Below are 26,655 nucleotides of genomic sequence, written 5' to 3' on the forward strand. Positions count from 1 at the left end.
TAAAAAAATTTAAACAACCACCGCAGGGTCCCCCTGGGAGAAACTGCAATCCATGAAAATGACACAGGCTCCCAGTAGAACCACGGTAAATCATATGTAAATCATATATATAATACACATGCCTATATACATATATGTATTTTATTTTACCGCATAAATTTACGCGTCAACGCTTCCGGTCGTAAGATTGTAGTGTACGCCCGTAAGTGCTCACGTGATGCATATTATACATATATCTATTACATATACAACTTTAGGGACGCTGGCCATCTTGCAATTTACAGGGACCTACTCCGCAATCAGACAATCCTTGAAGCGTTTAATTTCTTTCAGTCATTCTTGTCCTGTTTCAATTTTCTAGATTATTACATGTTTTCTCCTTTGATCGTTTCAATGTTGCCTGATCCTAAATTTTGTTTTTATTATTATTTTAATTCACTCATCCACGTTGAGAAAAAAGAGTGTTGCACCATAATATTTCGATGTAGAATATGTGCATTTAATTACGATAGTACATTATAATATTTGGCAGTAAACGTCTCATTAGTCCGATTACAATTTTTCTCTACAGTATCTGTGATTTCTAATTGTATGTACATCATCTAAATATTACGCTGTAAAATTCATTTTTCTCACTGCAGAAATATTTTTGACCCTAACTTATGTTTATTATTGCTCATGCTTATATGCTTTATACTATATCAATATTCATTTATGGCTTGAACCCTTGTTGACAATAAATTAGAATAATACTTTCATATTTAAGTATATAAAGTAAATCGCATGCATTGTCGCTTGCTTATTGCTAATTTTCACTGCTAGAAAATTTGAGCTTAAAATAGTTGGCCATTTTTTCTTATACAAAAATATACATAGAATAAATTTTATTCCGAATCGGTATCAAATTATGAAATTTCTGAGTGAAGTCAGAAAGAGAGGTCCGCGGTACGTCTAGGACTACAACCATGTCATGAAGCGACCGAAGACTGTCGTCTGTATACTGCTCGTAACGACTCAGTATGCTCCTGGCCTGTGGGTATGATCTTAAGGTTCATATTTAGAGAACTCTTGGCTTCGCTCACAGCGATAATAAGTAGGACACCAATTGTAATAGATTATACCTCTCGTTCATTTCCTTCACCATGACAGTGATGTTTATGTGGGATGGTGCCGGGAATTCGATAACGAACATAGTTTGTTTCTCGAATTCAAAAAGAAAGACGTCAAGTCTCAAGTGAACGATAGAGATAGCTGTGCAGAACTTATATCATACGAGCGAAATAGGTGGTAATAAAGTACTCTTAATGCCGCATTATGTCTTTAAAATGTAATTATATTCTATCCAAGGGTTGCTTGCATGTTTCCATCCGGATACACATTATGGATTTTCATCCATCCATGACGGTTGGATAGAGTAGAGTGACCCCCACTTTTTATTCTGACAATTATTTCATCATTATTCATGACAATAGCTCTTTGATTTTTCGAGATAAGGTACAAAGAAAAAAGTTACATACAGACACACGTACGGACATTTTTTACAAATTTCATTTTCGAGTTCCTGAGTTCGAATCATATCAAGATATGTCAAAAAAGTAGATTTGAAAATGTAGGCGATTCCAAATCTACCCCTACGAGAAAGCAGTATCTATTTTTAATGATAGCACATCTAAGTACGAAGTTGGAGCACAGTTATTTACCATTCAGTTTTAACTTTTTGTGGCCCCTACTAAGTGGTATGACCCTGCGAATCTTTAGTCGACAAGTCTATGCAGTTGTGTATACGTCTAACTACGTGCTCGGTGTATAACGGATAAAATGCCTTCAAATACGTCACCATGACATCCCATGTATCGCTTTCTTTCCCATGCGCAGAAAGGAGATACGCGATGAGTTTCTCGCTGCATTTAAAACTGACCACCCTTAATTCAGAAGTGGAAATCAGTGGAGATCAAGTGAAACCACTGAATTCAGCGTCGTCTGATTTCAAAGTGAATCGCCCCTTGGTTCCAGTACTGCTGATGAATGACCTGTTGTACATGGCGTGAAAAGTGTAAATTCACGGTTTTGTTTAAACATAGCCAGCTTTGGCGGCCGAAGCCTCTCGAAAAGTAAATAAAAAAACTTAAAGCACTCAAAATTATTTTTTCCAGACTAGGAAACGAAAAATAAATGCGATAAATAAATGCTGTCTAGCGAGCTTGAATGACACAACAATGTATGATGTGCGAGTAAAAAATTGGGAAACATTTTATTAACATCCACCCATATAGATGGACTAGGATCACGCTGCACTTCTCTTTAAAAATATCGTCTCACCAATCGGCTTTGAATTTCTTTTTTCATCTCATTCGCTCTGTCTCAGGCGTTTCAGATGGAGCTCTTTTTCTTTAACTCTGACGTCAGAAAGCGCTTACTGAGCGTTCATTTGTAATATCTGGAAACAATCAGAAACTACCCGAAAATTTTGAAAAAAAAGTAATTACTGGGGATCTGTCATAGAATTATAACTATGACTCTGAGAAGATGGCTCAGTCATCGTAATGGAAGAGGCCCGAAGAACAAATATTTAAGATATCGCGCCAGAGTAGAAGCAATATCAAGGCAATGCTCACTGTTTTCTTTGTCCAAGATGTGTTGTACACCATGCGTACTCTACAGAAGGTCAGGCGGTAAACAAAGAGTCTTACCAGGAAGTTCTGAAACGAATATTTGAAGCAGTGAGAAGTAAGCTGCCTGATTTGTCGAAAAGTAACGACTGAGTGCTTCAATACGGCAACGCATCTGCCCATTCATCACGTGTTTTTTAGCAATTTCTGATGAGAGCTGGCATTATACGAATTCCGCTCTCTATATAGCCTTGACATGGCTCTCTATGACTTCTGCCTGTTTACCAAATTGAAGTATCCTCTAAAAGATAAAAGATTTGAAGAGGTAAATAAAATAAAACAGAATGCGACGAAACAGCTGTTAGCTATTCCGCAAAGCTGACTTGAAGAAGTGCTTTCGAAAGCGAGAGGATTGTTATAAGAATATGGTGACTTCCAAACGGGATTAATTTAAAGGGGATATCATCACCATTCACCAGAATTTACTCTCTTTCCTGCTACATCATAAGGTCGGATACTTTCCTGACAGGTCTGATAAGTCTGATTAATATTCTGCATAACCAGTAAATTATCTTGGGCTTTGTGGCTCAATTTCTCCAAATTGCGCCTTTTTAAGCACAAAAGGTCATTTTGGGTTTTCAAGCTAATGCACCAACATGTAGTTTCCAGGTTAATGTAAGGTCGAATCTAACACGTAAATACTTTGCTGGAGTAGAGATTCCAATGTTTTTGTCATCAAAAATTGGCTCTTCGAGGTCGGGGAGTTTCCTTTTCGTAACAGATAGTTTTTCCCGTTATTAGATAATAGGGTCAGGTTTAAAAGTCCGATTCGTTTAGTTCACTAATTTGGTCATCAATAACAAGCTCCCACGGTAGAAGACAATATTCCTCCTGCGGACATCGTCATATTATGATCGTTGTTATATTACTTCTTGAATAGAATCAAGTACATCTTCAATGAGGATTTTGCTAAATGCGATTGATTTTAAATGATTTAGGTCATCGGAATACCACCACTGCCAGTAAAGCTTTCTGGAGAACATGTAAAGAATATCAATGGTGGATTTGCATTTAAATTAATTCTTGCTTACGAATACAAACAGAGTAGATCTCTTAAAAGTTTTTAGCGGACTTCGCATTTTCCTCAATTTGTTTTTCTTCCTCCTTTTTTAGCAAATGCCCGTGGAGCATAATGTTAGATCAATAAACTAATGACATTTTACCTTTAAAAAACTAGTCGCATCTATCTCTCTGATGCTTTTGAGCCTAAGGAATCGATTGGAAGATAAATTGAGCAAATCACCAAGAACCATGGACCTATAAATTAACGGGACGAAGCACAACCCTGCGGGATAAGACTTCGCGTAAGTAAGGGGTGTGAGGCACACCACGCATGATCTGTCAATTGCAGATCTCAGTTTAGACGGTTGAATGTGTAGTGTCGTTCGGCTACTAGCCAATCCAAGTCGTCTCTGTCGTCCCCCGATAGAATGGGATAACTTCACCCTTCCCAAAGTACCAAGTCAACCCGCTCGCCTAAGATGAGACTTTGTGCTTCGTCCCATTAATTTATAGGTCCACGCCAAGAACTGCCTTTTTCGTCCTGTGTTATGTTAAATTGTTATCGCTACTGCTATCATGGGATCTGACAGACGCTGTTAGTTATACTATAATGCGAATGTTTAAGATAGTTGTATGTTTATTTGAATAAAATCTAAATCCGAGGATATCTTCCTAAAAAAAAGACCTCCGAAAGGTGGCGCAATTAAACCTCCCTAGGCTTCCCAAGTGAGATGGCGAATCTGATTCTGCAGAGAAGTTTCAACTTCTTTATGCAGTCTATATCTGAGTGTACCTTGAATCTTTTCGACAGACAAATAATAAGTCTGGTACGTTGAATCAAAGCTTTCCACTAGTAAATGTAAGCCATACAGAGATTGTGCTTGTAGAATCCATCGTCATCACAGATGCTTCTGCCGGTACGAGTTAGGTTCTTTTATAGAAGCAGGGTCTATCCTTCTAACATCACTTCGGGATGGCCATTTCTAATTGCAGCTATAAAGTATAAGTACGGGCTAAATTCTGACAATTAGAAGTATACTTTGTTCACCAAAAAGTCTTGAGTGTCATTGGTCTGTTAGTGAAATCGTTCTTGAGGTCACTTAAAGCCGCTTCGTAACAAGAGATACGAGCTTATAACCCGTGACGTTACTATACGAAAAATCATGGTAGTATGCAAAACCGATTCCGCAGCATCAAGGTGAAAATCGAGGGGTTTGGACCTCTGCAGAAGTTCAGATAGTACATAATGCATTATTTCCTAAGTTAATCGATTTTGTTTGTAGTCCGTACCGTTTATTTATGTTGCTTAATTCTTTTACGTTCTCAAACGGTTTAGGCCTTAACAAAACTTATTAGTCTTATTTTCTTAATATTATTATTATCTTATTAGTTAATGGGACCTTATAGTATTAGTATCATCCCAGGAGTATAAAGTAGAGACAAACAACTTTCTCTGAAAGAATAGTCGTTGATAGAGCTGACGTTCGCTTTTCTCATGTTATTAGGTAGTACAGTTTTAATTTTTGCGTGTCTGGAAGTATTCTCGTCCACCTTAGTGTCGTACTTTAGGTCAAGACTTTTCCGACGGCATGTCAAGAGTGTATCATCAAATGCATTATACGGCATTATAGTGCCTTACTTTCACATTTGTCGCTCGTATGGTATTTTCCGCGACACTGTTTTGCCAACCGTTCCTAGGGAGATATAGTCGACTATCGAGAATGCGACTTAACAAATATAGGGGAACTGTGTTCGCGAAAATTGACAAAATTAGGTGCAGTCGTTCTTAAATGCACTTTAACTAGTTGTGTGATTGTATTCAGATGCACACAACTAGATTTTCGAAAGATGAAACGACCAAAATATGCCTTTAATAGCAACTGTGGATGTTTAAATTCCCATTGTCGGTTTTTGGCTATTTATTCTAACGTATACAGTTCCTATGTATTAGAGCAGTCCAAAAAAAGTGACTGGAAATTCATACAACCTATGCCAAATCAGAATATGCCTATTCTTGTTTTGCTGTTGTCATTTTTCAGCTCGCTAAAATGTTTTTAAAATTTTTGACAAAGTAATGTTAAAGTGATAAAACTGTGAGTCCACTATAAGGATTGACCTGTCTGGCCTCTGGTCACTGATCCATTCTCCGTACTGCTATTATTACGCTTTTCTACATACACACAAACCCAGAAATTTATTACCTACAGGCGAACTTAACGTAAAATTATAAGTTTTTTCCCATTTTTCAAAGCAATTTTTTTGTAAATTTTTGACTATTTTAGTTTTTCCTTTCCAGATTCATTCTGAGAGGTTGAAAGTACACTCTTTATAAATGTCACTTCATACAAACTTAGCTAAAGCTTGCAATAAGTCTGCAAATATTACAATTTTTGTTGAATTCTCCTTGTTCTGCAATTCTGTATAATATTTCTGAAATATGAAACGTTGACTAAATCCATCTTTAAATCTCGTAGAACAAATAAGCACGTTAAAGCAAAAGAGAGGCTCCTGCGGGCTGCGCGGGAACATATATGTTGTGAGCAAAAGAGCAACAACTTTTTGTTTCTCTTTTACTCTCAAATGGATCGAGTCGCATTTTTGCTCTAAGCTTTATGACGTTCCGTTTTTTCGTTGTGGTATTTTCGGTCAATTTTTTGTCTAGAATAGTCGATATTTCATCGCAACCGCTGAATATAATAATATTTCCCCACATTATGTTTCATAAAGTTTCTAAAATTTTCCTCCTACATTAATTTTTACATTATATTCAAACGAAAATGTTCTTTCGTTTTTTTTGAAATAAAATTTAATTTATATACTATATAAAATAATAATTTCATCAATAAATTTTTTTAAATATAATAATTGAAATTGCATCAACAAAATGTCAATATCAAGAAGTAGCCTCAAATTCAAAATGATGAAATGAAGATGTATGATTATAATATATTCAAATTAATATTACTAATAAACATAATCTTCCAATAATAACATATAACCCATGAAATCCTATAGTTGCCAAAAATAATGATCCATAAATAGAATCTCTTAAGCAAAATGAAGATTGATTATAATCATGCAGTTGAATTAAAGAAAATATCAGTCCTGATAAAATTGACAACATTAAAACAATTAATCTTTTAATTTTATTTCTGAATAATAAACAATGATGAGATCAAGTAGTTGTTACACCAGACGATAAGAAAATAATTGTATTTAATAAAGGAATTTCATGAGGATTAAATTTATTAATATTTTTAGGGGGTCATAATCTTCCAATCTGTACATTTAAAGATAAAGCTGAATGAAAATAAGATCAAAAAAGGAAATAAAAAATAATCATTCTGAAAGAATAAATAAAAATATTCCTATTCTTAATCATTTTCGAACTTTTAAAGTATGTAGCCCTCGAAATGTTCTTTCACGAATTACATCTCGTCATCATTGAAATGAAATAATAATAATAATATATAATCCTAAAATTATTAATATATAATTTATATAATTGAATATTTTAATTGTACCAATTATTGTAATACATAATCTTAATGAAATTAAAATTGGTCAAGGTCTTCTTGTAACAATATAATAGGGATGATTATAAAAATATATTTTCATTAATTAATTAGTTTCAGAAGAGTATAAAGATCTTAAATTAGAAAATAAGTAAGCTTGAATAAAAGACACATCAACTTTCTAATACTACTAATAATGATCGAATTAAAACTATAAAAATAATTAATATTAAACGTTAATTATTTCTTGACTGTCTAATTAGTGTTATTAATAAATGACCAGCAATGATATTTGCTGATAATTGAATAGCTAAAGTTAAAGGAGGAATTATATTTCTAACTGATTCCATTATTAATATAAAAGGTATTAAAATATATGGAGTCCCTTGAAGAGTTAAATGAACAAATATATGAAGAGATTTTTTAATTCATCCTAAATAATATATAATCAATTCATAAATTAATTGATAATGATAATGAAAGAACTGTATGTCTGGTATAATCATATATATATATATATTATTTTTATTAATTTTTATTTTTTTATTAATAAAATTAGGATTTTTTCCTTCTAATTATTGATATTTAAATGTCTACTATTAACCATGTAAGATGAATATTATTAAATTTAATAATTAATAAAAAAATATTTATTTTTTATTATCTAATTTTTTCAATAATTATATTAAAATAAATTTATTTATTAATATATATTACAAAATTAATTTTTTTAATAATTTAATTTTATTAAGTAATTTGTTATATAAATTTATATTATTCTTTTCAATAATATTAATAATAAGATAACCTGCTTCTATAGTATTTTTATAAAAATATTTACAATCCATTGTTTTGTCAAATACAATTTTATATTTTTATCTTATTTTTTATCAATTATTACAGTAATTATATTTTTGTATTATCTAAAATTGTTTACAACTTCTAGATTTTTTAAACTAATAATTTAATAAAATATAATTTTTTTAAAACTTTTAATTTTTTAATTTTTTAATAATTACAATATATTATTGAATGTTTAATAATTTTTTATATTTAAGTGTTTAAGTACTAAAATATTTAAAATTTTAAGTAATACAAATATTTTCATTTAATGTAAACAAGAAAATCGTGTTTCTATTATTAGAGTATGAATCTAAAAATTATATTCAAAATTATCTGCTATATCAACAGAGCTTGTACCTTACCGACAGTAGATCCACCCTCAAAACCATGAAGGCAGAGAATCTACACAACATCGACCAAGTTAAGAATCTTCAATAACAGAAAATGCTTAACGTCTTAATACAACTAGATGGAAAATAATATTTTCAAATTAAAATTATTTCTTGTTTTGCTGTTCGATTACCAATGGAGTGAAGATGGAGTAGGATCTTTTTTTTCAAGAAATAATTTTAATATGAATCTAAAAGTTTAATTAACTTATTTTCAATAATTTTAAGTTAGTAAAACTATTAACCTTCAAAGTTGAAATTATAAATTATTTAACATTTTTCTAATATGACAAAAAAGTGTAATGAATTTAAACTTCATAAATAAAATTTAATTAAAATTCTTTATTAGAAAATGATATGTCTGAATAAAGGATTATAATGATATAATAAATTATGTAAACTAATGTTTTAATTACTATCATTAATATATAAAAATGGTTAATTATACCAACTTATTACTTAGATTATTTAAATTTAAATTGACTATTATTATTATATTTTTTAAGATTAGGAGTTTATGTAATAATAATTAGAGGTTGATCTTCTAACTCAATATATTCAATATTAGGAGGCATTCGTTCAATTGCTCAAAATATTTCTTATGAAGTGTGTTGGCAGGAAGAACGGGAAAATGTTATATACTATTTTAATGGTGTACCTGAAAAGTAAAAATGCAACGTGACAAATGTGAGAGCAATAATGCAAAACATTTTGCTTGAGAGGAAAAATAAAATAACTATACGTTTCTTTTACCCTCTCAACTTCCTGAAGTACACGCTTTGCTCTAATCGAAAACTTGTTCCTCTTTTGCTCTCAATAACCTATGAGACTCGCATTCGCGCTCAAAAAGTTGCAGTTTTCTTTTCCCTCACAGCCCGCAGGTGCCTCTCTTTTGCCATAACGTGCTCAATTAACTCCATGATTGAATAAATTGGTTCATGACTTCATATGAAAAATTAAACTTGAAAAAGGAGTTGTATTTTTACTTGTCGAACTCCATAAGCGAAACAAATGCTTTTAGCGAGCAGAAAAATGACTCTACAATAAAACAAAAAAAAATAGGCATGTTGTGATTTTTACTAGGCTATATGAATTGCTAGGCTTGCAGATTCGATTTCCTCCTCGCATTCTAGGCCAGTCAACGAAGGATTTTAAATGGAAATAATTTATAACAATGAACTTAGTTGTCAGGAAGCTTCCTTAGGGGGTCTTGAAACACCTCCCAAAATTCAGTAAATTTGGGGGGGGGGGCTCGAGCCGCCATCTTTCAATATGGCGGCCTATTTAATGTTTTTGGATTTTCCTTGGAAACGGCTGTTTTTAGAGCAAAATAGTTATACAATAAAACACTCTAAATTTTCTTCTGAATAAAAAGTGTTATATAAAACATTGACATAAAGTGAATAGTTTGTCCGGAAAATTGAAAAGATTGAACATTTTTGGAAGTTCATTATTTTTGCGTTTATGAGCGATTGCCTCAGTGAAAACGAGTGTAGTTTATTGTTTCAAGCTTGGCTAAAGGTGAGCTACCGTGCAATATTGATAATTTTGTTGTGGCTATATTATTTATTCAATACTGAAAATTATTTTGATCATTTTCAGAGTTTAATTTGAAGAAGTTGCTTTCATTTCTCGAAGTAGGGACTTTGTCATTAACTTTCCTCATGTCTTAACAACGCATCTGCAAACTTTCGAGATTTAAAATTAATTTTTTGATATTAAAAACCGCCTTTTTCTGAACCTGTGTCAAAACTCTCGGAATTTCCGAGTTGAGTCTGGGGGGTATTAAACGTATTAAACGCGTTTTTTGTATCAGAAAAAAATCATATAATTACTGATTTTTGCATGAATCATTCCAAAGGGGCTGCAATGATCGTACCAAAATTCAGTAATGATCGAATTAAAAGTAAGCTTATAATCTAGCTGTACAGTTAACAAATAAATCAAACGAATTTTCAACTAGTTCCATTTTCAACTTCAAATTGTATTTCAAAATCTTGTTAAATCTGGAAGTTATTTTAAATGTATGCAATTTTTAAATTATTTTTGAAATGTTTTTCGAACTTCTGAATGTTTTTTAAAATTAATAGAATTTTTCGTTCAACTTTTAGAAATTTCGCAAATTATAAAAAATCATGTTAAAATATTCTAGACTCTTTTAACAATTTTGGAAATCTTTTAAAATCTTTTTAAGTATTCTTTGTAAATAATATTCCAAAATAAAAAATGTTTTTCAATTTTCCTAGAAATCTAACGAAAATGTTTTATTCTTTCGAAGCCTTTCACAATTTTTAAAAAGTTTCTCATTTTTTTTAAATGTGCAAAAATCGACATTTTATTTTAAATTAGGCTGTGACTATTTGCACCGAAATTTCGGTTCGACTAGCCGAATTTTGTTGGTACAAACTTCGTTTAAATTATAGGAAATCATTTCAAGTTTTCAATTAATTTTCAATCTTTTTAAAACTTCCGAACGCCTTTTAAAATTACTCAAATTTCGTCTAGAGATAATAAGGGTCCAATTGCTATTTAAACATCTAAATTGAAACATTTCACTTAGACACTAAACCTTTCTTTTTAAATAACAATGAAAATAGTAACGTTCAAAGCTCAAAAGATATTTGAAATTTTCACGATTTAAGTTTTCCCAGGTAAAAACAATTCAATTTCAAATTGTTTATTTTTAAATATTCGGTTTTGATTTATTCGGCTTGAATAAACAGTCAAATATTGATAAATATAAAATAATTATCATTGTTTGTAATAAAAAATTTTTAAAGAACATCAATTAATATTTTACACTGAGCCAATATTTTTAATTTAGTGAAAGCGTTTAGTTACAAAATACATTTTTCCGAAGTAATTTTTTAATTAAAAATAATAAATATATAGTTATAGTAATAATAGTAATAATAATAAGCTCATTTTAATCCGATCATTACTGAATTTTAATACGATCATTGGAGCACCTTTGGAATGCTTCATGCAAAAATCAGTAATTATATGATTTTTTTCTGATACAAAAAACGCGTTTAATAGACGTGAAATGTTAGCGGGAGAAGAATTGAGTTACGAAAATGGTTATTTTATTATCTTCCCCTTGAAGTATTAATCTGAATTATTTCATGGAATGTTAATAATTTTCTGTTCTTGTTAGATTGTCTTCGAAATTATTATTTTACAAATGACTTTCTATATAAATAACAGTAGATGTGAAGCCAGAAGTATTTTGGAGGCGTGTCGAACAAAAGGTTTAAATTCACTTCAGAGCTTGATTATAAGCTTAATTTTAATCCGATCATTACTGAATTTTTATACGATCATTGAAGCACTTTTGGAATGCTTAATGCCAAAATCAGTAATGATATGATTTTTTTCTGATACAAGAAACGCGTTTGATAGACGTGAAATGTTAGCGGGAGAAGAAAGGTTCTCTTACAAAAATAGGAATGACTGTGCTTGACTGTGCTAACAAGCCCGTTACTCTCTCGCTTGCCCTCGCGTATTTGCTTTGGCGTAAGAGGGACGCCGATAGTCGCCTGTGGCCACATGACCGTCGTCGCTTCATGCCCTGGGAAATGCAGTTCGAAGGGTCCCAGGCACATGGAAGAATAAAGTGGGCCTGCAGTAAATACATCGTTATTACTTCATCCCCCAGGCTTAACTTGGATTTTCCGAGAATTTTGACACAGGTTCAAAAAAAGGCGGTTTTTAATATCAAAAAATTAATTTAAAATTTCGAAAATTTGCGGATGCGTTGTTAAGACATAAGGAAAGGTAAATGACAAAGTCCCTACTTCGAGATATGAAAGCAACTTCTTCAAATTAAGCGTTGAAAATGATCATAATAATTTTCAGTATTAAATAAATAATATAGCTACAACTAAATTATCGATATTGCACGGTAACTTACCTTCAGCCAAGCTCGAAACAATAAACTGCATTCGTTTTCACTGAGGCAATCGCTCATAAATGCAAAAGTAATGAACTTCCAAAAATGTTCAATCTTTTCAATTTTTCAGGCAAACTATTCACTTTATGGCAATATTTTATATAACCTTTTTTATTCAGAAGAAAATTTAGAATGTTTTATTATGTAACTATTTTTGCTCTAAAAACAGCCGTTTCCAAGGAAAATCTAAAAACATGAAATAATTCGCCATATTGGAAGATGGCGGCTCGAGCGCCCCCCTCCCATCTAATTTACTGAATTTTGGGAGGTGTTTCAAGAACCCCCTAAGGAAGCTTCCTGACAACTAAGTTCATTGTTATAAATTATTTCCATTTAAGCCTCCTCATTAGCTTCGTTGACTGGCCTATTCTGAAAGAGCCTCGTTGGCCCATGCGGTGAAGACTAGTCTAACAAGGGTTCTTCTCCGGAGTGTCGTGGGACTGGTACCTTTAGATAAAAAGGTTTTCTAAGTAGTTAAAGCCGTTGATTTTGGTTTTTTATGATACGCAATCTACTACACTGAAGTATCTTTACATACATATAAAAAATAGGGGTTTAAATTATATAAGAGCGTATAAAAGTTTAAAATAATATCTTTTAATTCTTGGAAGAACGGCGGAGTAGTGATCTTTTATAATTTAGGGAGACAAAAGTGCAGTTTTTGACCATGCATTTAAATTATCAAATAAAAATGTTTCTAATTAAATGCTAATTTTCTAAATATTATTGAAGGTGTTAAATGGCATACTTCCGGAGATATATGCATGCGTACATTTATCTGAAAACGTAATTTTGGGTTACCAGTGGGGGTTGTTACTTTGACCTATGATACTAAGACTAACATTGTGCTCATGTAACGCAAGCATTTTAAAGTAGTTATATTTTGTGAATGAAGAAAAAATACAATTGCCCTTATGACGCTGGAGAGCTGCAAGGGTTCTGTAAAGGATAGCGAAATGCCCTGAAAAACGAAGGCCAAACGTACAAATCTTTTTACATTCTCATCCTAATGAGAAGGTATTGATTTTATGTAAAATTTCACTTTGTCGGTTTTCATCGAATCTCCACGTTTTGAGACCCACTGAGTCAGAAAAAATTATTATTATTAGTCTGTGTTTTGTAGGCACGATAGCTTTCGAAAAATTGATCAGATTGTATTCTTCTGTGGCACACTTTTTTAAGACCTAAAAAGAAAGAACAAGTTCGTAAACCAGCTATTTTGGATCAAAATTCAAGAAGTGAGCGCATTTTCAAAATCGTTGAAACCACATTTTTTCAAGATTTCAAAATTCTATCTACGGTTATTCATAATACTCAGAAACTCAAACAATTTATTCTAAGGACTTTTTCCTATAAAAAGAAAATTATCAGAGTTAGAGCATTTTCAAAATCCAAAAAAACAAACTGAAATGAACATTTTAAGCCAAACAACGCATTACATGAAAAAAAGTCAAGAGAAGAAAAACGTTGATTTTTGAAAGCCCTACAAGATTATCATAATAACTTTTTTAATTTGTTCGAAAAGTTGAAAATTAAAAATTTGGTCATACCAAAAATGTTTGAAACCAAATTTTTTCAATATTTCAGAACTCTATGTACGGTTATTTATAGTAATCAGAAACTCAAACAATTTATCCCTACGACTTCTTTCTATTAAAAGAAAATTATCAGATCTAGAGCATTTTCAAAATCCAAAAAACCAAACTAAAATAAACATTTTAAGCCAAACAACTCATGATAGGAAAAAAAACAAGAGAAGAAAACTGTTGATTTTTGAAAGCCCTTCAAGATGATCATAACGACTTTTTTAATTTTGTCGAAAATTTTTAAATTCCAAATTTAATAGTACCAAAAATAATGAAAAATCCAAAAATTCCATTTTTTGGTCAAACTGGGTAAGATACGAAAAAAATGAATAAGCTACAATTGCGCGCCCTGGAAAGACCTACAAATTTGTAATAAATCACTTTTCGATAGGACGCATAGTTTTTGTTTTTACTCGTAAAAAACAACATTTAAAATTTAAAAATTTAAAAATTTTGAACTAACGACGCAAGCTACGAAAAAAAATAAGACAAAATTTGTTTATCCAAAAAGGAGCTATAATTTTTGATAGGACACGTAGTTTTTGCTTTATTCATAAAAAATAACATTCAAAATAAAAATAAAATTTTTTTTTTTTAAAACGACATAAGTACGAACTAAAATTAACAGACAAAAGTTGTTCTCCTAAAAAGATCTATAAATTTATTATTAATCATTTTACGATAGGACAACTCGATTTTATTTCAATCGTAAAAAATAAGATTAAAAATAAAAAAATTAAATTTTTGGAAAAAGGACAGAAAAGACGAAAGAGGACAAAGGATCCTATATAGGTTCCTGTATTAGATCATATTCAGATGCACAATAGTTTTTCTTTATTCTTAAAAAAACAAGATTAAAAATTTTAAAAATGATAAAAACAAGAAAATAAGAATTAGTATGCTTCAATTTTTATGCATTTTATGAATTGTAATGATATAAATTGATTAAAATGATGAATATTTCAGCGCAGCTTAGAATACAATTTAAAGCAAAATACGAAACAAATATTAAAATAATCATGATAAATACATTTTGTGCTTTATTTTGCAATTTCTGAATAAGCAATCCCAGACAGAGTTACTGAAAAAATGTATCATATTTGATATAAAAGTGTTGTGTATAACGTGATGAGAATGTGTTCGTTAAAGCCGAAAGAGTTTTAACAAAAGAGAGTTCACAATCACAAAATTACAGTGGTGGATGTTTTGAGTCTTAATTTCAAAATGTTTGCGCAAGAATGTGCGAAAATATAAAGACCGAGTGTGTAGCGCGAAGTAAATACATAATCGAGCGCGAAGCGCGAGAACCAACATTCGCGCGCCCTAGGCGCGCTCAAAGTTGCTAGCCGCGCGGGTCGAGAATGTGCCCAAGTGGCGGGCAGATTTCATTATACTTATTTGCATATTTAATCTAAAAAGTTAATCTAAAGGATTTGCAGTAAATGACTCATCATATGGAAAAAAATTTAATTTTTAATTGAACGTCAGCTGATGAGCGAAACCATGAGCGGAGTATTCTAATTGCTAAGCAGCAATGAGTAAAACAGTTTTGTGCATTACTTATTATTTTCATAGTTCATCATGTGTTTAACGGTCCTTATTGCTTACATTCTAAATCGCAATCATAAGAATAATGACCGATCAACGTTTGGTAAGTTATAAAATGAACACGTAATGTACAAGACTGTATTTCCTTCTACTTCCTAAAAGTTAGAAGGATCCGCTCGTGGCTCCGCTTACCAGTAACATGCCAGTCCTGGTGTGATTTAGCCTATTGACGCGTATTATTTATTTCGATTATTGCACAAAAATTTCGTTTGGTTCCGAAAATAACAAAAAACAAAATGTTTATCTGTTTGGCCTCAGTTGAACAGGGCGATTTCCTCATGTTTTGCAGCGACCTTAAGCTCATGTGATGCTTCGTCATGTGACAGGTTAAGTTCAGTTCTTCCAGGTTTTTGTCTGCAAAATAAAAATTTTAATTAATTCGGGGATGATATACAATAGTATAATGGACGTCTCCGAACTCTTTTTTGAGGGATAATAACAAAACAATTGTGTTATGCTACATAAAAATTGTATGCATGTGCACTATTTTGAGGTTAGAATTGGGTTTCAGCTCTCTGTCATTTCGATAATGTAGGTCTCTTTCGTACCGATGCTGTCGGTAGCCATTTAGAAATTATTTATGAAATAAACTTTTTTAATTGCCTAAAAACAAAATCAGTTCCGGGACATTAGTTGCTATGTTTTTTTGCTTGACCCTTGTTTTCAGCTTAAAGTATTCTGTAGTTTGGAAGTAAAGGTAGGGAGACTTGTAACACACATAACCTCAAAATATACACACATTAATTAATTTTAGCAAAATAAAATTTTTTTTAATACAATGGCAAGGTCAGAGGTGGTCTTTTTTGTTTTGATTCATACTTTTTGTAAAGGAAGGTCATGGACCCAAAGTAAATTTGTGACATTCCTAGGTTCCAATATTTGCCAAGTTTTGAGAAAAACGGCTTCAAAGAAAATTTCGGCCAGCTTGTGGACTTGAAAAAGCCGTCTATAGTTTATATATTCGATTCCCTCGTAATCTTCTTGTCAATTACGCGATAATAAACATTTGATATGACTTAAAATAATGAAAAACTGACATTTCCAGATTGTTTTTACATAAGAAGGTCATTTTTATCAATTTTATAAAGGACCCCGCACAAATGTACATAAGATGGCTCACAGTCGATTTTGATTGAACTTGGTAAAATTGTAGTTCTCATCGTCTCGTTCAAAAGTGTAAATGAACACAAAGTACACAAATTTACAGGTTTTGAGTTACAGAGGGTTAAACATCGAACCATTGTAACAAACTTATTCCAATACATTTTTCAAGGTCGCTCACGCTGAACAAGTCATTTGTTACTAATATTCAGCCAATAAAGACAAGATATGGACAGAAAATCAATATTTAGCCAATGGAGGTAAGATATGAGCATAAATTAAGTCAATATTCAGTCATTGAAGGAAGACAGGAGCAGCATGGTTTTCCTGGAACCATCTGCTCATTCCGTCCGTGCCTCTTACGAATTCATGTTGTAATATAGCAGCATCATTATTACGGTTGTCAGAAAAGTATGGCCCTTGGATGTCGAGAATGTAAACATCTAGTGCAATTATTAATACAGGTTTGAACAAACGTCGTCTTTTGTAAACCCAAAATGACTGTCGCAGAGCCATGAAGTTACTGCTCTTATGAGTATAAAAGTATGGACCATTAATACTTGTTTTTGCTATTCTTTTGTTTCTTCTCATTGGCGATTGTCTTCAGAGTACGTATTCCTAATTCAGTGGTGGCATTCTATGATTGTAAATCTGTTATCATAATGGTATTTAGAAATGTCTTACGTTGTTGGATTTGCGATAAACGATTTGTTCCTCGTCTCATGGCTTAAATCGACGGAGATTAGAATGATGGAAAAAGGGAAATCGCTATCCACAGACGAAATGGATTTCAAAGACCATAATTAGAAATTACACATTTGACAAAGATATGCACTAATTGCAATCAATCACGTAGATTATCAGTCGAATGCAAAGAAATTTTTTTATTTTGTGCAATATCTGCATCCCGGAAAACGTAATATGATGCATCATTTGGATGATGAAGGTTTAATTCTGCAGCCACTTTTACAGGCTTAAGTTTTCTTAACATTCCATACTTAATTAGGGGCTAACTGATATATGATTTTTGCATGGGTTTCGTAATATAGATATAAGTCAGAATAATAATATATATCACTGCTTTCGCTAATTAATTATATAAACCGGAATCACAAATTTCACGAGTTATCGCGTGTGTTGGTTGTTTATACTTTTATACTCATAAGAGCAGTAACTTCAGGGCTCTGCGACAGTCAATTTGGGTTCACAAAGGAGGGCACTTGGTCAAACCTGTATTAAGCCGTAATAATGACGCTGCTATATTACAATATAAATTCGTGAGAGAAGCTGACAGAATGAATAGATGGTTCCAAGAAGATGATATTGTCATTGTTGATAGGGGACACCGGGATGTCAGTAGTCTTCTGGCGCGTTTGGGTATTACGTGGAAAATTCTAGCTCTTCTTCCACCACATCAGCATCGACTTGCAATAGAAGATACTAACGAATCTTTCTTAGTAACAAAATCTAGGTGGATCGTCGAAGCTGGGAACAGACACATCAAATCAATTTTCAAATTCTTTTAGCAAGTACTTGTAGTAGAGATACAACACGTTCCTAATCTAGGCGTTTTTTTCGAATAGCTGTAGCCGTCATTAATAGATACCATCTTTTAGTTGCCATGGAAGGAGCGGATGCTGAAATGGCGAATGAATTACTTGAAGAATATAAGGAACCAAATTTCGTGTAAGCATTGGTTGAGGCAGAAAACCTTGAGACAAGTAACGCCCAACGATGGGTTCAATTAAATGCAGGACAATTATTAGATTTCTAAGCCCTGGCTCATGAAATCTTTAAAAAAACTCACAACTGGGTTTGATCATGTTAAACTTTCACCTTCTCACGTGCAAGACAAACTGCGATGAGATAATGACGAGGAATTCCACATTAAGATGCCGCAAGGGGATAATCGAGTACCGCAATGAGGATTTATAAGAATCAGAATTTTTCTCGATTTCGTAACGCGTCTAAGCATCTACTCTGAATTACCTATAGACCGAACGGCGACAATGATATAAACGGCAGTATGGCTAAGGATGAAGAACTTACTCCTGAACCAAGAGGTATTCAGTTACCAGATGTTATTAAAGTCTAGTTGTGTATCCTAACTTCATTGGCTAGATATTTACATCATCCTGCTCATTTCTTGTCCTTATTAGCTAGATATTGACAACATCCTGCTCATATCTTGCTTTCATTGGCTAGTATTTGACAACATCTTGCTGATGTCTTGTCTTCATTAGCTGGATATTCACTAAGTCCTGCTCATTTCTTGCCTTCATTGGCTACATATTGACAATGTCCTGCTCATGTCTAGTCTCCATTGGCCGGGTATTGACAAACTCTTGCTCATGTCTTGCCTTAATTTGACTAGATATTGACAACATGCTCATATCTTGCCTTCATTGGTCGTATATTGACTATGTCCTGCTCATATCTTGCTTTCATTGGCTACATCTTGACAAGATTCTGCTCATGCCTTGCCTTCACTGGCCAGATATTGAATAAGTACTGCACATGTCTTGCCTTAATTGCCTGGATGTTGACTAAGCCATGCTCATATCCTGCCTTCATTGGCTATATATTTATTTCCTGTTTATATCTTGTCTTATTGCTGAATATTAGCAACAAATGACAAATTCACCTTGAATTTCCTTGAAAAGTGACCTGTGCCTCAAGGCCATGTCTTCCTTTGCATTTCCTCATCAAAGCGCAATAACTTTCATAGGGAACATTTTTTTTCTGACTTGCAGTTTTCAAGATATTGGCTTAAGTTTGTTCATTTACTCAACATTGATGAAGAAATGATAAAATATGAATATAATTTAAACAATTACATATACTTTAAATAAGATATGAAAATTGGATCATGTAGATGAATATTTTAAAATGAGAATACAAGCGGAAATTTGTTTATGGTTTTTACATCCCATGGGCCATTTCTTCGTCTACCTGCGAAACACGATCAATAGTGAGGGAGGAGACGAAAAAGAGAAAGTAGTGAAGGCGCCTTTGCCGTTGTACGAAATTAAGAGTAGTTGTTTGCTTGATCTGACAGTGAGAAGGAGTATTTCGAAAAGAGTCCAGAAGTTCTTTTTAATTATAATACTTTTGCGTTTTGAATAACACAATGATGTTAACGGCAAATTCCCAATGTGTTCCTGGTCTTCGACAGAAAACGAATTTGAAGACTAATCGTTTAATCGAGTCTATCGGACACCATCAGTTAATATATCCTGTATTTTCCGACTTGAGAAAATACGCATTTGTTTGCTGCGAAAGTTTGTGAAGATCGAGACATTTAAAAAAAATTTAAATTAGGTGTGCTTTCCAATGGAATATTTAAGAGAAGTCTGTTCATGTATTAAATCTTCATTCATTCGATGTGCAAGATGTAGAATTTTTTTTTGCTTTTTCTGCTTTTACGATGCTTATTATTTTGGCTTTTGCGGCTGGCTGTGAAGTTCAGTTTTATTTGTTTCTTAAATAATTTTCTTATTGTGATTCGTCATATTTGATTCAAAATAAAACTAGAAAAGAAATTTCGCTTATATTTTCATTTTAAAATATTCATCTATATCATCAAAATTTCATATCTTAATTGAACTATAATTGTTTTAAATATATTCTTATTCTATATTTTCTTCAGAAATTTTATGTAAATGATCATAAAATTGATAAAAATTACCCTTTTGTGTGAAAGAACTCTAAAAATGTAAGTTTTCAAGTTGGCGGCTTTTTCAAGTCCATAAGCTGGCGTGAAGTTTCATTAAAAGCCGTTTATCTCAAACCTTCCTAAATATTGGGCTCTAGGAATTTCATAACTTTACTTTGAGGCTATAATTTTTCTTTACAAAAAGTATGAATCAAAATAAAAAACAGCACCTCTCACCATCTCCTTGTTAGAGCTACATTAAAACTATAATTTTCTAGGAATATCCATCCCAGCAAACGTACGCTCAAGAGCTTACTTTAAAATTCACCTGCGTTGTAACCCCACATTATCATTCTAGTGTTAAAATAAACATTTAATTCTAGATTTTTATCTGAAGCACTGGACAAAAACCCGGTAAGCAGAGAAAAATAAAAAAGTTCAATATCTGTATTACAATGAATGCGCGATTTTTCCTCCATCTCAATAACTACTGGAAGGAATAGAGAAACAGCAAAATTTACTGAATCTAAATCCCTTTCCTCGCGTGTATCATAAGTTTCATATAACTTTAAATAAAAATAAATATTAAAATTGATTACATGTATGAAAACCATTGTAGAAGCATGCAATCTGAAAAACACTCGAAAGAACTTACATTAAACTACATTACAATTTTTAAACTCAAATCAATCCCAAAGATGTAGGTTGAACGAGCCCGGTGCCACTTAATGGAAGGCCTGTAGGATAAAAGTGGGATAAGAGTTGACCGGTGGGCACCAGGCGAATTCGCGGCGCCGATTACATTTAGGTCTGACTGGCTACGAAATGCATGATGAAAATCAGAAAAGTTATATTTTTCGTTAATTCTACGATGCTTTTTGTTATTGTTTGCAGGAAGAATAAAGTTAAATAGTTTTAGCATAGAATAAAGAAAAATAAATTACAAAACAGTGTACATATTTGAAAATAAATGAGATTAAAGAAATTTAAAATGGCCGGAAAAAAACATTTAATAAAAAAAGTTGTAAAACTTAATTTTGGTTATTATTATTTATTTTTCTATTATTATGAACATTATTGATCCTTTTTAACAAGTTCTGTAAGGTTTACAGATAAGTAATTCAAGTAAATGGAAATAAATACATTTTTGAGGATTTTGTTTAGAAAATAAGTAATTAATTCCGTAATAATATGCATATAAAGTTTGTTTTTCAAATAAAAAACAAACAAAACTGTCTAAATTTTATAGCAAAGTGCATCAAATTAACAATATTTACATTTCTACGAATATTAAAATTCTTTTTTAATCTCTACCTTTCAATCTTCTCCAATCTTATGCATTTGCAAATCTACACTATTTTGTCATTTATTTTTCCTTTTCAGATGCTAAAACTATTTAACTTTATTCATCCGGAAAAAATGAAGAAAATCACAGTATAACTGTTTAAAAATATTAATTTTCTCATTTTTACCATGAATTTTGTAGCAAGTCTGCCATGTAGGTAAACAGCGCCGCGCTCACGTACTAATTTTCTCCGGTCAAGAGTCATCCCGCATTAGCTTTGAGTGGCACGGCAGAGTGGAATTAAATTTCAGAGAAAATTCATTATCTAGTTGCGGATTTCACCTGATGGAAAAATCGCCTATTTAAAAGAGTGGGGTAAATCTCACTTTTACGTTAAAACTTGAAAATCTTAATATTTTTTCTATTCTTCTCTTCTTATCGGTAAAAATAGTTGTAGAAAACTCAGTGTATAGTACTTCTGGCCCTCAGATGATCAGAACTTTATTACTCTTTACATCAAATCACAGTTTTTAGTAGGCTAAAATTTCACAAATGTCACTATTTTATTTATTCTGCACATAAGTTATTGTGTATTGAATTTTGTTTCAGCTATTTTTCCTAAAAACTCATTTTGAACTTCTATCTTTCTTCACTGTTACCCTATAGAACTGCTTTATGTCGTCTCTGAAGGTTCCGCTGTAAAGAAAAGTAGCCAGACTATACTCAATAAATATAACGATAAGATGCTTGTGCAAGGGCAAGCATAGAAGCTTTAAAACAGTGACCTATTAAGTGAGAAATGTTTCTTTATTATACACGTGTCTTTTCAATTCAGTAGTTACAAAATGATAGAAGGTGGTAAATAATTATCAATCAATTGAATTGATGTACTCCTGATTAAAAGTTGTTTATCTAGGGTCACTGATTTAAAATGCGTTTTAGTTTAAGATAATTAGTTCATCAACTAATAATGATATGTAAGTTTGTATAAAGGATGTTTGTAGTCCTACGCAAGAAAAGGGACCATTTTTCCCAGATGACATTTTAAAAAAAGTCATAATTTAATTTAACGTATACGGAAAAAATAAGTTGTGAAATGCTTAGCCGATTTATCATCGCTAGAAATTTGAAGGCAAAGGAAGAGAGTTTGTATAAAATTTATTCCTCATATTGTACCTGAAATGTTAATCCTATATGACATTTGTGGCTGCCAATGTGCATGAAGCATTTCCACATACCGTCGACGCTACTTACCTTGCCGCATTTACCTTTCCGCTTCCCCTAACTCTCGGCCGAGCTCTTCCCCTACCACGACGGTGACGGCTCCGCATCCGAGAATTGTTGCGCTCGCTATATACGTTGCCGTCAATGGTTTAGGTCTTTTAAGACAATTTTAAAGTGCAAAAAGTCATGATATGCTTTATTAATGAGCCTTCTAAAAGAATTTCGAAATCATAATATTTATGTCATATGACAATTTTCTTGTCACATGAGATAATCTCAAGTATGGCAAATTTAATCAAAGGTTTATCAATAATTCGTAAATGCCAACCTATTTTTGAGTTTATCCCGCTAGAGAACGATGTGCTTACAATTTTTTGGAACCAAATGTGAGACAATTACTTCCACAATATGTATTCTGAAAATCGAACTTTCACTGTTTGTAAACACTGATCCGCGCGCGGCAACGTACGTAGCAAGCGAAACAATTCGCATCAAGCACCACGCATCAAGATAAGACTCGAGAGCTCTCTTCCGAAGGCGGTAACTACTTATTTTTTTCGTTTAAATTGAAATGTGTTTGACTGCTGAAAATGGTAATAAGTAATTTGAACCTCTGTTCATAAAAATGGGTATATTTCCCAGATTATGCTTAATACAGTGTGACTCTTAGGTGCGGATAATCACATATATCCTATATGATCGTATTGTATTTTAAATACTTTATTCAAAGTCTTTTTCTATAATACTGTGTAATTTTCAGGTAACAATATGAAGAAATGTCGTGCAAGGTATGGATTGGATCAGCAAAGTCAGTGGTGCAAACCTTGCAGGTACGTTCATATTTTCAAAAATCAATCAAATCACAAAATCTTAGTGCAAAGCGTGATAGTTTCCCAAATTTCATGTTAAGAAATTTTTATCCAATATAAGTATCAGTAAGGTTATATTCACAGCATTCTTTTCTAATATCTTGTAAAACTAAAATGAGTATTTTTTTGATATATTACAAACTGTACTTAAACAAATTATCGATTTAGTTGGACTCCAGTACCTCAAGTTAACCTCTATGAGGAAGCAGTAATGATAAATAAAAAATTTCTTCGGTATCATATCAGATGTTGGCACAAATAAAAGTAAATGTATTTTTTCATGTTATGAAAAACCCTGGATAACTCGAAAGTTTTCCTTAATATTCCTGGAAAATTTTTTGGTTTTCTCCGAACCTTACATTGGAATGTTCCAGGAATGTTCAGGAAAACTTTGGTGCTATCCGAGACGGAATTCATGAAGTAGTACGGTAGCGATGTCTTTTTCGACACAACTGAAGCAGTTAGCTGATATTTTCGTAGGTTTCGATTTAAAAGCATATATTAATTAAAGTGTTGAACAGAAGTATTATAGCTAATGCTCAGAACAAAGAATGATATGTCTGTGTTTCAATATTCAATTACGCTTTCCGTAAAGATTCTGTTGTTTGTATCTTATGTAGAGTATAATAGTTATTATAAACATACAATTTTACATCTACTAATCTGGTTCGTCATCCACATGTAAAACCAGAGAATTTAACCATAGTTGCAAGAAAGAGGCATGATGAAAGATAGTACTATTTTCAGAAAATGTGTCTTCCAAGGGCGAATACTTTTCCCCGTAGCTGTAAATTATACTAATGAAATTGGGACTTCCTATAGGTATTTATGGCAAAACCGATACTTGTATCTCACGTTTACTCTAGGATCCACCCAAAGGCACTAATAATATTTTATTTAGCATACAAATTAATACTTCCCATCGCCTTAACTCGCAACTGGTTTTGTACGTATCAGTAACATCATTAAAGGGGCAAAAAGATTCCCATAATAATTCCATATTATAAAATTAATCATGGAACCAAAGCTTGATTTAAGAAAATGAATGGTGAAATGGCTGTATCGAGATGCAGTCGTTACTTGACAATCAGTTACGTAACACGATTGAAAAAATAAAAAAAGGCCGACATAATACCCACTAAACCCATTTTCTTCTTTTCGTTAGACAGTAATCCCGGAACCCACTTTCACATTACTTCAGGGCTATTGTGCGACTATGGGAGTAGTTCGCTGTCCTTCATCTTACTCCAGCAATCCCACATGGGCTACATCAGCTGGCCAACCAATAGACAAGCGTCTAGTCCCAGACTGGCAACTCGTGCGCTCAATGGGATCGGCGCGCGCAACTCCCAACTCGTAGAAGCCAGGAGTAAAGCTGATCCTATAAAATCCTATAAAATATTCATGCTTATGGTTAATATTTCTTAGAGTTTAAGCTAAAATATTCGGTGATATAGAATGCTTAAAACTGCATAAATAAAGTATTTTAAATTTTATAAATCTAATATATCTTTGAAAATTGTATTAGGAAACAAAGTTTTTTTCAAAATTAAATTGTTGAACAAATTATTATTATAAATAATTTTCCTAGCCTGAACGCCATTTAATTCAAATAAGTGGGAATTTGTATTATACATAATAATAAAAATGTGACGGAAGTAAACAATTCCATTCTATTTTATTTATTTTTTATCTCACACATCATATAATACACTCGTATTTCATTTATTTACAAATATGAAAAAAAGTATAGCCATACATAAAACATACATAATACATACATACATACAAACATACATACATATATACATACATTGTGTTAGTATTTTATTATTATATATAGATATAGAACGATATTTCATAATAATTAAAAAAATCATAATTGTAATTTGAAATGCAAAGTTTACCAGTGTCGAATTCAGAACTGTCGAGTTTCTACATTTTTAAATTATGAACTAAATAAAATTCGTTAGAATTTAATCTAAAGAATTAGTTTGTAATAAATTTACGACAATAGAGTTTTGTTCCTCTTGACTGGGTTTTACAAAACGTCTGTTCTTCTTCTTCTTCATACTTGCGTCACATTTTTATTAGTATCTGTAATACAAATTCCCACTTATTTCAATTAAATAGCGTTCAGGGTGGGATAATTATTTATAACAATAATTTGTTAAACAATTTAATTTTGCAAAAACTTTGTTTCTTAGTAAAGTTTTCAAAGATATATTAGATTTATAAAATTTAGAATACTTTATTTATTCAGTTCTAAGCATTCTATATCACCGAATATTTTAGCTTAAACCCTGAGCAATATTCACCATAAGCATACATATTTTAAAACTCATATATTTATGTGAAAATACTTAATAATCATATCGGAAAAAGTATTTAAAGCTTCATAGGTTTCATGTGAAGTATAAGGATAATCTCTACTCCTGGCTTCTACGAGTTGGGAGTTGCGTGCGCCGATCCCATTCAGCGTACGAGTTGGCAGTCAGGGACTAGCCACTTGCAACCGATAGAGCTTAGGTCATTAGCAGTACTTGCTCCATCGCTTACTCTTTCTTCGGCGTGCTTCCTTGGTAGCGAAAAATTTGAGTGCCCGACACTAGGTACGTGCGCGAACCATCGTGTCACTCTAAGTACAGTGCGGGGCATGGATCTGCCGAGCAATCGGTCGCTCTGTGACCTTCCTCGCTGCACTTTCAGCAACACCTGCTCTTTCAGCAACACCTGCTCTGTCGCCTAAACGAGAAAAGTAGTAAATACAAATGTTAATTTCCTGAAAGTAATTTATATTTTGCTTTTCTATATTATCACATATTGCAGATACGGTACCCACAAATTAACAATGGGTTATCTAAACTATTTTTAACTGGACAAATGAAAATTAATAAAAATTTACATAACTAGATAAATATTAGCAACTTGACCAGGAGTTATTGATTTTATTATTA

The 26,655-nt window shown here is 32.2% G+C and overlaps 1 protein-coding gene across 7 annotated transcripts in view; it reads left to right on the forward strand.

The window, feature by feature from the left end:
- LOC117181487 (protein pangolin, isoforms A/H/I/S) overlaps positions 1-26,655 on the forward strand; it is a 786,230-nt gene that overhangs the window by 721,825 nt on the left and 37,750 nt on the right. For all 7 annotated transcript variants that reach the window (XR_004468130.1, XM_033374197.1, XM_033374196.1 and 4 more), the window contains one exon: positions 23,590-23,659. Coding sequence is in view for 6 of the 7 variants with exons in the window: in XM_033374197.1 (XP_033230088.1) it covers positions 23,590-23,659 (70 nt within the window). In the remaining variant the exon portion in view is untranslated. The remainder of the gene's footprint in view (positions 1-23,589; positions 23,660-26,655) is intronic.

The sequence above is a fragment of the Belonocnema kinseyi genome, chromosome 10 (genome assembly GCF_010883055.1).
Source record: "Belonocnema kinseyi isolate 2016_QV_RU_SX_M_011 chromosome 10, B_treatae_v1, whole genome shotgun sequence".
Classification (NCBI taxonomy): Eukaryota; Metazoa; Arthropoda; class Insecta; order Hymenoptera; family Cynipidae; genus Belonocnema; species Belonocnema kinseyi.